Genomic DNA, 15,538 nt, shown 5'->3' on the forward strand with positions numbered 1-15,538 from the left:
CATGACTCTGCAAGGTGTGATACCAGTTCTACTGACTAGCTGTGCGATCCTGGTCAAACTATTTGACTTCCCTCTACCCAAGATTCCACTTGTGTAAAATCAGGATAATAATACACTCTCCATGAGGTAACCATGAAGGCTAAACAATATAAATACCAAATGTGCCCAGCGCATCACTTGAAATACATGTCCCTCTACAAAGACTTAATGAATAAAAATAAAGAAATAAAAAGTTAACAAAAAACAAAAGCAGCATTTGACTTATGAACTACATAGTCATTTTAATGAAACACCTTTATATAGAGATAAGGCAAATGACCAAATACATTAATCACCATGCAGAAAGATGATATTTTTTTCCAAAAGTCATTCAAGGAAATCCTCAGAAGAAAATGTCTGACGGCAGAAAACCTTTTTGTGTTATCTTCAAACACCACAACTACAGTGTTCCAATGCATATAAAAGAAGATATTATCACCAAACAACACACTTCTCAGTGGCTCTAGGTTTAAGAGTGTGCCTTTTAATCACCCTTTCCTTTATGCATATTAATAGGCCAATCAGCCTTGATGCTGTCGGTGGCATGGCACTGATAAGAGGCAATGGGGAGTGAAGCCACAAGCTGCAAACTCGTCTCAGGTGCTAAGAAACAATACTTCCAATTAACCCAAAACATCTCTGCCATTCTAGATATGTATCAAAACTTTGCAAACAAGGTGGCAACTTACATTTGAGGTTTAAGTCAGGATATTACACACCTCTCTTACGTATTTTGTACTCAATTTTGCATAGCCAGTGTCCCTTGCTAAAAATGTCCACGGTAGTAAAATAAAGCAATAACACAAAAAACTTCACTCAGCATTATCCTAATTATCTGTGTATGGATGAGTGTGTGTGTAAAATGCATATCTAAAAAAAGAGACTACCCATGTAAAATGCACATCTAATAAAAGACTGGGAGAGAATATACATAAAAATATGAATAGGAATAATCTCTGGATAGTGGTAATGTGGATGATTTTATTTTCTTCTACATATTCCCCTGCATATTTGAAGTTTTCTAAAAAAAGCATATGTTATTTTTGTTCACAGAATTACTAACAAATATAAACATAAAAGACAAATAGATTTTTAAAACTCCCTTAATAAGATGATAAGACACGCAGGCCAAATTTAGAGCTCCACATGGCTTCATATTATTAAATCTTATCTTCTATAAACCTAGGTCATAAAGTTCTTTCCACCTTTAATTTTCACAATTCACAATCAATTGTGACTGTGATTAAGACAGTGGAGGTATCTACCTCTGCTTAGACCTGTATAGACTGCTTTTCACTTACTAAACAGCTTTTTATTCAAATAAATCAGACTAATATATCATTAATTTCAAACTGAGCCAGGTTATTTTGCTACCAAGAAATAGTTTTGGAGTCATGTATTTGCACATACAATAGGTTTATTATTATATTACCACAGAGAATCAAACAAAGGAGGATGATCTAAAACATAACAGCTCATGCTACAAAAGAAAAAAAGATCAAACTCAAATGAGGACTCAGCAATACAGGGACTTTTATGGCAGGCCTGTGGCTGGTCAGGGAACTAAGATCCTATATGCTGCAGGCACAGACAAAGAGTGTGTGTGTGTCTGTGTGTGTCTGTGTGTATCTGTGTGTGTCTGTGTGTGTGTGTCTGTGTGTGCGTGTGTGTGTATCTCACTGGATGGTGTGATTATGTGTGATTTTTATTTTTATAACATTTATAAAGTGTTGCAACAGGGAAAAATAGAAATGTTTCTTTTTAAAGGCAATACAACTAAATAATTTATGTTTACTGATCTATCATAACCAGACTGAATTCTTGCTATACTGATATAATAGTTAAAATTAAAGGGTGACTGCTATGTATACTAAGAGTTTAAAAATATGATTTCCAGTTCTCATAGCAAAACCCCAAGAAAACTGAACTCAGGGAGATTAATCTGTACATTACTCCAGAGACTCAGCAATTACCAGAGCAAGAAATCAAAATACAACCTGGCTGACTTTAAACCATCAGTTCTACCTTTTCACTTTATTACTCAATATCTCAATATCAAAATTATTCAATATCTCATTATTAAAAAAATAAGATTTTCTGTATGACTAAATGCACCATACCAATCACAATCTTTCATCTGACAATAACATCAGAAAAAAATAACTAGGGAAAAACAGAATTTACAAGTTGTTGTTACTTTCTCAAAAAAGGATATCAGTCATATTTGTTCCTTAATTATAACATAGACATAATATTTAAAAAACACCTAAGTGATATCAACTGATATAGACTTTTACAGGCATAAACAATTGAAAAATATGAATTGTTGAATCTTTTTTTTATATTTTATTATACAAATACTGCTTTGGGAAAAAGTAGAAAGGTGCAGAATACCTCAAACAAGCCACCATTTTCTTCACAACTCTCATGGCAAAGCCAAAGGACCAGGGGTGCCACATAATCTGGCTTTAGGGCTTCCAGAAGATCTGAAATATATAGCAAAAAAATCCTTACAAACAAGAATATATACATATTCCATCAATTACTTTACTTTCTAAAAATTCCTTACTTATAGATTCAGAGACTTTTTAAATAAGAAAAAAATCAAATATACAAAATGAATTAGTATTAACATCCAAGGCTTTTAGAAGAATCTTTTCATCCCAATGGAGACTTTCAGGTTTTTAACACAGAAAGCATCAGACATACCCTTCCAAGGTCAGTAACATTCTGTTTAGTAGACAAGTTAAAGCTGTCTCAGCGAAGACTGGTGAGCAAGGGCATACACAGCATAAGGAACTTGGAAATACCTTCCTGTTGCATACCTTCTGTGAGCAACTTAACAGGCAGAAAGGTGCTACACAAAGAGCATGAACACCTGTATTTTACTGCCGGCCCTGCCACATAGGCAACTTAGGGCACTGAGAACATCACTTAACTCTCAAGGGCATGTGTCTGCATCTGTAAGATGGTAGTCAAAATGCTTTACCTGCCCATTCTACCAAGTTGTTCCAAGGTTCAAAAGAGATGTAATTTGTTAACACAGCTTATAAACTTTAAAGAATCAAATAAATGTAAATTTTAATTGTGAAATGACAAAATACAGTTTTACATTTTGAAGTGACAAAGATGACATTTACAGTCCCTGTAAATGAAAGAGCAGCTCTGAAAACCTTTTACTTTATGGTATTCCTGACCCCAGAAACTGTGAGATACTATATAGCTTTAATCCACAAAATTTGAAGTAATGTATTACAAAGCAGTAAATAACTAATACAACTTGGGAACTTCATGGGTATTCATCCTAAGATTATATCTCATTTCATGTAACAAACATGTAAGCTACATATATGACTTTCCATTGATCAAATATATTTCAAAGGGGAAAATGAAATTACAGATGTTTCCACACATTACTCAGAACATCTCGTTCTTTAACAAATAATTCCTTTGATAGCCTGTAAGTGAATATCTCAGAAGAAGAGAAGAAAAACACTGAGGCAAAATAAATTTTTGGCTTTCTCTAAACTATAAAAAAATAATAATATCAAAATTTAAAATAAGAAAAAGTTAGAATCTAAAGCGTATTTTTAAAATGACCTACATGTGTGTGGATTTATCTCTGGGCTTTCTATTTTGTTCCACTGATCTATATTTCTGTCTTTGTGCCAGTATCATACTGTCTTGATGACTGTGGCTCTGTAGTAGAGCCTGAAGTCAGGCAGGTTGATTCCTCCAGTTCCATTCTTCTTTCTCAAGATTGCTTTGGCTATTCAAGGCTTTTTGTATTTCCATACAAATTGTGAAATTATTTGTTCTAGCTCTGTGAAAAATACCGCTGGTAGCTTGATAGGGATTGCATTGAATCTATAGATTGCTTTGGGTAGTATACTCATTTTCACTATATTGATTCTTCAGATCCATGAACATGGTATATTTCTCCATCTATTAGTGTCTTCTTTGATTTCTTTCACCAGTGTTTCATAGTTTTCTATATATAAGTCTTTAGTTTCTTTAGGTAGCTATATTCCTAAGTATTTTATTCTTTTCATTGCAATAGTGAATGGAATTGTTTCCTTAATTTCTTTTTCTATTTTCTCATTATTAGTGTATAGGAATGCAAGGGATTTCTGTGTGTTGATTTTATATCCTGCAACTTTACTATATTCATTGATTAGCTCTAGTAATTTTCTGGTGCAGTCTTTAGGGTTTTCTATGTAGAGGATCATGTCATCTGCAAACAGTGAGAGTTTTACTTCTTCTTTTCCAATTTGGATTCCTTTTATTTCTTTTTCTACTCTGACTGCCGTGGCCAAAACTTCCCTTATCTTCAACAAAGGAGGCAAGAATATACAATGGATTAAAGACAATCTCTTTAACAAGTGGTGCTGAGAAAACTGGTCAACCACTTGTAAAAGAATAAAACTAGAACACTTTCTAACACCATACACAAAAATAAACTCAAAATGGATTAAAGATCTAAATGTAAGACCAGAAACTATAAAACTCCTAGAGGAGAACATAGGCAAAACACTCTCCAACATAAATCACAGCAGGATCCTCTATGACCCACCTCCCAGAATAATGGAAATAAAGCAAAAATAAACAAATGGGACCTAATTAAAATTAAAAGCTTCTGTACAACAAAGGAAACTATAAGCAAGGTGAAAAGACAACCTTCGGAATGGGAGAAAATAATAGCAAATGAAGCAACTGACAAACAACTAATCTCAAAAATATACAAGCAATTTCTGCAGCTCAATTCCAGAAAAATAAATGACCCAATCAAAATTGGGTCAAAGAACTAAATAGACATTTCTCCAAAGAAGACATACAGATGGCTAACAAACACATGAAAAAATGCTCAACATCACTCATTATCAGAGAACTGCAAATCAAAACCAAAATGAGATACCATTTCATGCCAGTCAGAATGGCTGTGATCCAAAAGTCTACAAGCAATAAATGCTGGAGAGGGTGTGGAGAAAAGGGAACCCTCTGACACTGTTGGTGGGAATGCAAACTAGTACAGCCACTATGGAGAACAGTGTGGAGATTCCTTAAAAAACTGGAAATAGAACTGCCTTATGACCCAGCAATCCCACTGCTGGGCATACACACCGAGGAAACCAGAATTGAAAGAGACATGTGTACCGCAATGTTCATCACAGCACTGTTTATAATAGCCAGGACATGGAAGCAACCTAGATGTCCATCAGCAGACTAACGGATAAGAAAGCTGTGGTACAAAAAAAAAAAAAAAAAAAGAAAGCTGTGGTACATATACACAATGGAGTATTATTCAGTCATTAAAAAGAATACATTTGAATCAGTTCTAATGAGGTAGATGAAACTGGAGCCGATTATACAGCGTGAAGTAAGCCAGAAAGAAAAACACCAATACAGTATAGTAACGCATATATATGGAATTTAGAAAGATGATAACGATAACCCTGTATGTGAGACAGCAAAAGAGGCACAAAAGTATAGAACAGTCTTTTGGACTCTGTGGGAGAGGGAGAGGGTGGGATGATTTGGGAGAACAGCATTGAAACATGTATAATATCATATAAGAAACAAATCACCAGTCTAGGTTTGGTGCAGGGTACAGGATGCTTGGGGCTGGTGCACTGGGGTGACCCAGAGGGATGGTATGGGAAGGGATATGGGAGCGGGGTTCAGGATGGGGAACACATGTATACCTGTGGCGGATTCATGCTGATGTATGGCAAAACCAATACAATATTGTAAAGTAAAAACAAATAAATAAATAAAAATAAAATCTTTAAAAAATATATAAATAAATAAATGAAAAAATAAACTGACCTACAATAATTCTCTTCTTTTACAGAAGAGAAAACAGGTCTAGAAAGACTAAGCTACTTGTCTAAAGTAGATCTTATTCTCCCAATATCTTTCAGTAGAGTTTGGTGGACATAAAGACACTACATTAAACACTGACTTAACTTCTCTAGAGGTACTGTTAAGTCACTTCAGTCGTGTCCAACTCTGTGCAACCCCATAGATGGCAGCCCACCAGGCTCCCTTGTCCCTGAGATTCTCCAGGCAAGAACACTGCAGTGGGTTGCCATTTCCTTCTCCGATGCATGAAAGTGAAAAGCGAAAGTGAAGTTGCTCAGTCGTGCCCGACTCTTAGTGACCACATGGATTGCAGCCTACCAGGCTCCTCCATCCATGGGATTTTCCAGGCAAGAGTACTGGAGTGGGTTGCCATTGCCTTCTCCTCTCTAGAGGTACAGACATGTCCAAACTAATGGAAACTACATCCTCTAAGGAAAGCGAATTTAAAAGCTATAGTTTTCAATATTTTCTTGAAGACTTGCTGCTTTCCCAAGAAAGTCTACAGTTGATGGCAAAAAGTGACTAAGGTAGAAATCTAGCAAAGAAATGATAAGCATAAAAATCTCAACAGTGGTTATCTCTTGGCATTAAGCAGAGGAATAGAAGGTACAAAGTTAGATGCAAGTAATGTTTCAGTTCTTGGGTTGAGCAGCAAGTTCATGACTGTGATTACATTTTGATGCTTTATTTCTTACCAGTAACCTAAGCTGTTGTGCATATGTATGTAGCTGTTGTGTGTGTGTGTGTGTGTGTGTGTGTGTGTATATATATGCTTAAAAAGGAGAAAAAAAGTGAATTGAATCTCTTCATCATATAATCTAGTTCTGTAACAAGAATTCCTTCAGTAAGATATGAGAATATAGAGAGGTTTTAAATAAGGCTTTTTTAAATGGCCATGTTGACAAGGAAAAGGAAAAAAATTAGATCTCAGGTACAAATAACTATTCAACACTAAAGCAAACTGGTTAGGCACAGCTCTTAGAAAAAGCCAGCGAGTTCTAAAATGAATGGTAGCTCAAATGCAGAAGGTAAAATGGTACTGTGAATAAGCATTTGTATTCCATGAAGGGATAGGCTACCCAGTCCAGTATTCTTGGGCTTCCCTTATGGCTCAGCTGGTAAAGTATCCACCTGCAATGCAGGAGACCTGGGTTCGAACCCTGGGGTGGGAAGATGCCCTGGAGAAGGGAAAGGCTACCCACTCCAGTATTCTGGCCTGGAGAATTCCATGGACTGTATAGCCCATGGGGTCTCAAAGAGTCAGACATGACTGAGCCACTTTCACTTTCATTCCATGAAGCAGCTAATTTTAAAATAGTTTCACTCATCAATTGTTTTGTACTGTTTCACAAAAGCTACTTTTAAAGTATTATAGATACTTTCTTTTTAAATCATATGTTAAAGCCAGAAGTATCAGAAACTATACACAGTCTTACACCAGTCAAGTATTCTATTTATTATATAACCAAATAAATCAGCATTTATTGAAGATTGAAGGCAGGAAGTGGGGAGACTGAAGGTGGGAAAGATTGAAGGTGGATGGCATCACTGACTCAATGGACATGAGTCTGAGTAAACTCCAGGAGTTGATGATGGACAGGGATATCTGGTGTGCTGCAGTTCATGGAGTCACAAAGAGTTGGACACGACTGAGTAACTGAACTGAACTGACTGAAATCAGCATTGGCTCTCAATCATACATTTAAATTTTTTAATTTAAAAGTTTATGTTTCATGTTTTCAAAAAATAAAGTTGGCAGACTCCCACTACCTGATTTCAAGACTTACTCTATAGTAATCAAAACATCATGGTATTAGTAAAAGGACAGGCCCATAGATCAATACAGCAGAACAGAGAATTCAGAAATAGACTTACACATATGTGATCAGCTGATTTTCGAGAGAAGAGCAAGGGCAATTCAAATCAAGAATGAGGAACAGTCTATAGAATAGGTGAACTGGTAGTTCCTTCAGCAAATAATTGGCACTTTTTTTTAAAGGAGAATGAACTATTACATGTTAATGAAACTGAAGAGAAACAGTAACAAAATGCCTATGAGCTCTGTTTAGATCCTTGGGGAATAAACCAACTCTAGAAAGATCTACCTGCCAATGCTAGAGACACAAGAAATGTGGGCTCTATCCCTGGGTCAGAAAGATTCCCTGGAGTAGGAAATGGCAACCAACTCCAGAAGCCTTGCCTAGAAAATTCCATGGACAGAGGAGCCTGCTGGGCTACAGTCCATGGGGTCACAAAGGGTCAGACATGACTGAGTGATTGAGCACGCGTGCGCGCGCACACACACACACACACACACACACACACACACACACGCACAGTAACAAAATGCCTGTGGTTTTGTTTAGATCCTTGTAGAATGAACTAACCCTAAAAAGATACTTTTTAGGTAACTAGGAAGCTTTAATATAAACTTAATATTAGACAGTGTTAATGAATTATTAGTTTAGTGTGATACTGGCATTGTGGTTATAATGTCCGTATCTGATAGAGAGACACATTTCCAAGTATATATTAGGTGAGAAGTAATGCCTAAGATTTGCTTTGAAATATCACAGAGAAAATGGGAGAGGGTAACAAAATAAGTCAATAAAATAAAATCATTTTGAAATATGCCCAGAGCATTCTGTTCTCCTTAACAAAGGCCTATCCTTAAGGGAAACTATCAGAGCTTCAATTAGACTAGTGAAGCCCCTCTAGTCTCCTGTCTCAAATAAAGGAGGTGAGGGGGGAAGGCTAAGAAACTCTTCTAAAAGTCAGTGTAAAGGGGCTTTGATCTTCTAAAAAAATGGAGATGTAACTATAAGATTAGAGAACACACCCCCTCCCATTAACTTACAGTCACTTCAACAGGGCTCCATCCAGTATAACAGCAGCAGACTACAACTGAGAGAGCTGCAAACATACACACTCTTTAATAAAGGGTATCTAAGGAAACCCAAAGACAATAGGGTACACAAAAACAAGGACAAAGAGGAAAATGTAGTTTCTGACACCAACAGCTACAGCAACCAATAAACACAATCTAACTCCTGGCCAGACAAACATAAAACCTCACAATAAAGTTCAACATACCACACTTTCTATCTACTCCCTCAACACATCATGTTCCGTTTTCAACAATTTCAAAGCCTGCTAAAAGACAAGAAAAGCACAGGCTGAAGAGACAAAGCAAGCATGAGAACCAGCCTCAACAGACTTCCCTGGCAGTTCAGTGGTTAAGATTCTGCACTTTCGCTACAGAAGGCATGAGTTCAGTCCCTGATTAGGGAACCAAGATCCCACATGCCACACAGTGCAGCCAAAAAACAAAACAGAACCTCAAACCAGAGACATAGCCTCAAATATAGCAGAGATTTTGGAATTATCAAATCTGGAATTTAAAATAACTGTAATTAACATGCTGAGGGCTCTAAGGGGAAAAAGTGGACAATTTATAAGAACAGATGACTACTATAAGCAGACAGAAGGAAATGCTTTGGAAAAAAAAATCAAAAGGAACTGCTAAAATACAACGTAACATTCTGAAATGAAAAAAAGAATCAGTAAGCCTGCATATATGTTACCAGGAACTTCCCAAACTGAAATGAAATACAAAGAGAAAAAAGAAGGAAAAAAACAACTGTGGTATTGTGTAACTATAAAAGATAAATAGGCAAATAATGGGATACCAGAAACGGAAGGAAAAAAGAAAAAAATAATAAAAAGGAAGAAGAAATAGTTGAAGCACTGATGGCTGAGAATTTTCCAAAGTTAATGACAAATACCAACCATAGATCCAGGAAGCTCAGAGGATATCAAGTAGCATATAGCAAAAATCTACATCTATTATTATGCATACTATATTTAAACTGCATAAAAACAAGGAGAAAATGTTGGAGGAATACAGAGGGAAAAAAACATACCTTATGCATAAAGAAACAAGCAAAGAATTATGTCAAACTCTCCTTCAAAAACCGTGTTAGCAATAGAAGAGTGGAGTGAAATATTTCAAGGGCTGAAAGAAAAAAATTACAAACCCAGAATTCTGTAGCAGTGAAATTATGCTTCAAAAGTGAAAGAGATTAAGAGAATTTTAAAAACTTGTTATACATGGGGAAAAAATATTTTGCAAAACACTTATCTGATTAAGAACTTGTTTCTAAAATCTGCAGGGAACTCTTACCACTCAACAATAAGAAAACAAAGAGTCCAATTTAAAAATGATCAAAAGATATGAACAGATACATCACCATAAAAGACAAATAAATGGCAAAGAAGCACAGGAAAAAATATACATCATGTGTCATTAAGGAACTGAAAATTAAAACAGTGAAATACCATACATACCTATTAGAAGAACTAAAATGCAAAAGACTTAACAATAATAAATGCTGGCCAAGATGTGCAGCAACAAGAACTCTCACAGACAGCCAGTGGCAATGAAGCATGATACAGTCATTTTGGAAGACAGTTGGAAATTTCTTACTAAGCTAGTGTTACCATACAATCCAGCAATTATCCTCCTAATATTTAACAAAATGAGATGAAAACTTCACCCACACAAAAACCTGCACACAAATGTTCACAGAAGCTTTATTCATAACTGTCAAAAATTGGAAATAATCAAAATATTCCTTGGTAGGTGAATGAATAAACAAACTGGGGCACCTCCATACCATGTAATATTATTCAGTATAAAAAGAAACTAGCTTCAATCCTCTCAGACATTTGGGAGAAAGAGGAGAGGCATGAAGAGACAGAACACAGGGGATTTTCCAGAAAGTGAAACCATTCTGTATGATCTGTGATGGTGGGTACAGAACATTACACATTTGTGAAAAACCTATGTGATTGGACAACCTAAAGAATGAGCCCTAAAGTAAACTGTAGGTAATATTGAGTTGGCCAAGAAGTTCACACTGGTTTCTCCATCAGATGGTATGGAAAAACCAAAACAAACTTTTTGGTCAACCCAGTAAGAAGGGATCAGTACTGGTTCACCAGTTTTAACAAATGTAGCGCACTGACATAGGATGATAAAAATATGGGTAACTGTGTGGGAGGAGGAGCACATGAGCACTTTCTTTACTATCTGATCAATTCTTCTATAAATCATTTTTAAAAACAATCTATTAATTTTCACATAAATTTTTAAAAATAATTATTATGAAACAGTAAGAATGCTATTACTTCATTCTGTTAAAAAAAAACATGTATGTCTACCTAGACAAAGAGAAAGCTTACCTCAGTGTGTTAAAATTATGGGTCATTTTTTTATTTTTCCTGTTTGTGCTTTCCTAAATTTTATATAATGAATATAAATTACACATCATGCTTTTTTAAATTGTAAGGAAATTTTTTAGTTACTCAAAAAATTAAATACTTTGGCAAAGTTCACTCCACACAGATATATGGAGAACAGCACTGAAAAATTTAAACTTACCTTCAGGCAAAATGGTTTGGGTCATCCGTGATCCAGCAGTAGGGGCAATAGTGTTACAATGAATGTTGTTTTTCTTGCCTTCCACTGCAAGACAGTTTGAAAGGCCCAGAAGACCCAGTTTCGCAGCACAATAATTTGCTTGGCCAAAGTTGCCATATATTCCTGAAGCTGATGAAGTCATGATAATTCTAAAAGGAAAAATCAATCTCTCAACATCATCTTTTCTATCTTTTAATAATGTTGCAAGTCTAAGCACTTTTTTTTCTTTTCCATTACTATTATACCTATCAAAAGAAACTCTGTATACTGGCATTGGGTTCTTAAAGTCACAATTAATATACCTAAATTAATAACAAAAGTAATCTCTCAAAATTCAACTATAAGATTTTATTGTTTTAAAAGAATCTCTGAAAAAGAAAAAAAAAAAAAAGGGATCCCTGGTCAGGAACAAATGAATTCAAGTGTAAGAATATATATTCATTATCTACTGAAAACAACAATAATTATTTACAAACAAAAAATAAACTGCCAATTGACAAGTCAAAATCTTAGTAAGAAATATTAGATCATGAAGTCCTAATTCTTTAGTCCTTATCACTTTGCTCCTTTCCCTGTCTGGATAATATTAAATGCCTCATATTAAAACAATATCATCTGAAAATCTGACCTAATCTTACTTACACTACTTAGTAGAACAAGCGAAGTAAATCATCATCTACTTTCAGAAACTGCTAATATCAGGATACACCAGAAGTTTCCAATAAGAAAATACATCACAAGCAATTTACTTCTAGTAGATGTATGTGAACTCTAAGTTAATAAGAATAGCCTTAAAGAAAATAAGAATAGCCTTTCCATTAGAGAGCAGGGAGCCACTTACTAGGTCTGTCACATCTGAGTCACACAGATGCAACTGTAAGAGTCCTACCATTCCTGGTCAATAAAGACTAACTCATGTCTGAGCAGTGCCAGTTGGTAGAAAACAACTACTCATCTCTCCCCAGTTGGTCACTGGACACACAAAATGATATTTTGGTTAGAGAATAAATCGCAGCTGAATCCTCCATGCTTGCACTGCTAAAACATCAGAAAATGGCAGGAAAATCATTAATAATGAAAAGTAAGAGGTAAAAAGAAATACAAAAGTTGTCCAGCTCAGCTCATCCGTGACTGATGCCAATTTAATGGGGAAGCATGTGCCAAAACTATACTTAAAAAGCCTGTGCATATCTGGAGGTACATTTTTCAATATCAAAACAATTCTTTTCCTCTATACACAAGAAAGCATACAACATCTCCAATCTCCCTTGACACCCACATACAACTCTACCTTCCAAAGTTCTGTTTCTTCATGTGATCCCATGCTGCCCGGGTCACCAAGAATGAGCCCCGCAAATGAACTCTCTGGATGATGTCTAAAACGAGACATTTTTATCATGAATGTTGTCAAAAATTAGACAGACCTATTTCAGAATCAACATTAGCAATGATTTACTTATACAAAGATATTCTTTTTTATACCTAGCATTCAAATTCAACTACTGCCACATTGTACTCTGAGTAATCATTTTTGCTTTAGTCTCAATTATATATCTAATCAATAATTCTTATCTATTTTGTCTATAAATTATGATTAGATTATTACAACTTTATCACAAATACAATGCCATCGAAATATGATGCCTGTACACACATCTAAATACAATGTCATCTTTAATATATGCCTATTTTATATAAAAATTAATTAATACAAATACCCAAGAAATCTACATCTGTAAATTAGGACTCAACACAAACATCAATTAAAGCATAATCAAAAATCATCCACTTTATCATCAAGAAATGTTTATAAAATATTCATAATATCCCTTAATCCCTATTTTTACCAGGGTTTACTAAATGAGTTAAGAGTTGAGGGGAGGAGTAGAAGAGATGGAAGAAATAGGGGGAGGCAAAGAGGGAAAAAGAGAGAAAGAGACGCCTGCTTTTAGAAATGGCAATCTAATGAACAGAAAACTTGGAAGATGACTCAGTTAGACAACTCTAGATTTAATTTTATCCTGATGAAACCACTACAGCCCCATCAGAGCTCAAAGCAAAGCACCAAGGTAAGTCTCCTTTGCCAACAAAACTTATCTTTCTCAGCTTCTCTTTTACTCAGTTATTACAAGGGAAAGGAAAACTAAAAGCCCGTCTTTGCTTAATTCTACATCACAGAGATAGCTTGCTTCTTCCAAAAGGACTTCTGGCAATCTTTCCCAGAAACACGCTCTATAAACAAAGATATAATTCACCTCAGTTACTACGTCTGCCACTGTCTCAGATTGTTTTAGTCCTGGTAGCTAATGAAAGTAAGGACAAAAAAGAGAAAATATGGAAAAACATTTTCATAACAGTGACTGTTCACTATCTAAACTCAGTTTTCCAACATGACATTCCTAGTGAAAAATTTTCCTACTTATTAGAAGTTACAAAATTATATCTAGACTTTTCCCACCCAGTTCTTAGATTTCCATCATTTTTAGTGCCTCACTCTTCCACAGCCTTCTCTTGCTTGAAATAACAATTATACAGCCAGACAAAAACATAAAAAGCTGTTAAAAACAACAATACTGCAAGAAAATGCTGACAACCTCTCAGAGATCAAAAAAAAGATGAAAAGCACAAAAACCTTTTAGATAACTTTTGCCAACAGATTTTAATTTTTTAACATTTTTCGAATGTTTAAAAATAGGTTACTCCCAAATGTTCATCATTTTTCATCATAAAGCTGAAATAATCACTTACATTAGTAGAAGGAAGAATAGGAAGAAGCAAGATTTTCCTTAAGTGTGTAAGTGCATCAAGTATTAAACAGCTAAATGGATAAGTATGTTCCATAGAGAATATTAAAACATCTTACCCCAGTCTTCATCACTTATTCTACTAAATGAACGGTCCCTCAGAATCCTAAAAATTGATATTATGTTTGTTGAGATTAGAAAGTAAACACTAAAAAAAAAAAAACTTTGCAAATACATTACTTTATTGGAAATGAAAAAAGAAATACTCACCCAGCATTGTTGATCACAATATCTACAATATAAAAATGTCCAAGTCACATATATAAAAGCAAGCATATTAATTTGCATTTGCTTAAAACTCACATTTCTTTCAAAAGTGTTTTTCTCCCCATGGGTAAGTAGATATAATAAGCAACAAGTGTTAGCAAACCAAAATTTTATACCTATAGCAAAAAAAATCTGATTCACAAAAGCATAAGAATCACATTACATTAGTGCTTTCCTTTCAAACCTACATATCTAAACATTTTTTAGATTTTTCCATCTCTACTTTCTGCCAAGATTCTATGAACTTATTTACAGAATTAGCAGTCACATAACTTAAGTTCATAGAACTCAGCAGTAATCATAAGCCATCCCTCAAGCAACTTCAAAATTCACAGGAAAAGTTAAAAGTTTAAAAAGATTTTCCTTGCCAATGAAGTCAAAAGTGAAACCATTAGAATTAGAAACTGACAGCCTATATGGATACACAATTGCATCCTCACTATAAAAAGAAAGGGATTGTTTTTTAAGGTTCAACCACCATCTTGTGGCTATCTTCATTTTATGACTTCAAACCTTTAGGGCTTCTATCCCTGTGTCAGACAATATGTGAACATGTCTCCCACAAACTCAACCAAACATAGCTAAAAAAATATACATGGTAGACCAAAAAAAAAGGGAAGGTGAACACATTCAAACTATAAAAATGAACATTTTTCAGACTAGAAACATGTTGGGTGGTTCCTCCAGTAATTCAATAAGCTTTTACAATGTATGGGATTAAATTAGGAAGATTAAACAATACATTGAAATACTTCTTAAAAATGAACTTTTATATAATTCATCTTAATTTGCAAGATACAGAATCACTCCAGGCAAGAGTACTGGAGTGGGTTGCCATTTCCTTCTCCAGGGGATCTTCCCAACCTAGGGATCGATTCCAGGTCTCCCATATTGCAGGCAGATGCTTTACCATCTGAGCCACCAGGGAAGCCCCTATAATTACTTAGTAACTATTAAATAAGCATTATAATAATTTAATCATACCTCTGATATACATGGAGAAGGAAATGGCAACCCACTCCAGTACTCTTGCCTGGAAAATCCCATGGACAGAGGAGCCTGGTGGGCTGCAATCCATGGGGTC

At 35.0% G+C, this 15,538-nt stretch overlaps 1 protein-coding gene across 1 annotated transcript in view; it reads right to left on the reverse strand.

Annotated features, from left to right (window-relative positions):
• Positions 1–15,538, reverse strand: part of HSD17B4 (hydroxysteroid 17-beta dehydrogenase 4) — a 102,643-nt gene that overhangs the window by 56,308 nt on the left and 30,797 nt on the right. Inside the window, exons 5-9 of the mRNA XM_004008685.5 lie at positions 14,398–14,419; positions 14,247–14,293; positions 12,675–12,759; positions 11,345–11,532; positions 2,434–2,525 (exon numbers count right to left, since the gene is read on the reverse strand). Of these exons, the coding sequence (XP_004008734.3) occupies positions 2,434–2,525; positions 11,345–11,532; positions 12,675–12,759; positions 14,247–14,293; positions 14,398–14,419 (434 nt within the window). The remainder of the gene's footprint in view (positions 1–2,433; positions 2,526–11,344; positions 11,533–12,674; positions 12,760–14,246; positions 14,294–14,397; positions 14,420–15,538) is intronic.

The sequence above is a fragment of the Ovis aries genome, chromosome 5, assembly GCF_016772045.2.
Source record: "Ovis aries strain OAR_USU_Benz2616 breed Rambouillet chromosome 5, ARS-UI_Ramb_v3.0, whole genome shotgun sequence".
NCBI classification, from domain to species: Eukaryota; Metazoa; Chordata; class Mammalia; order Artiodactyla; family Bovidae; genus Ovis; species Ovis aries.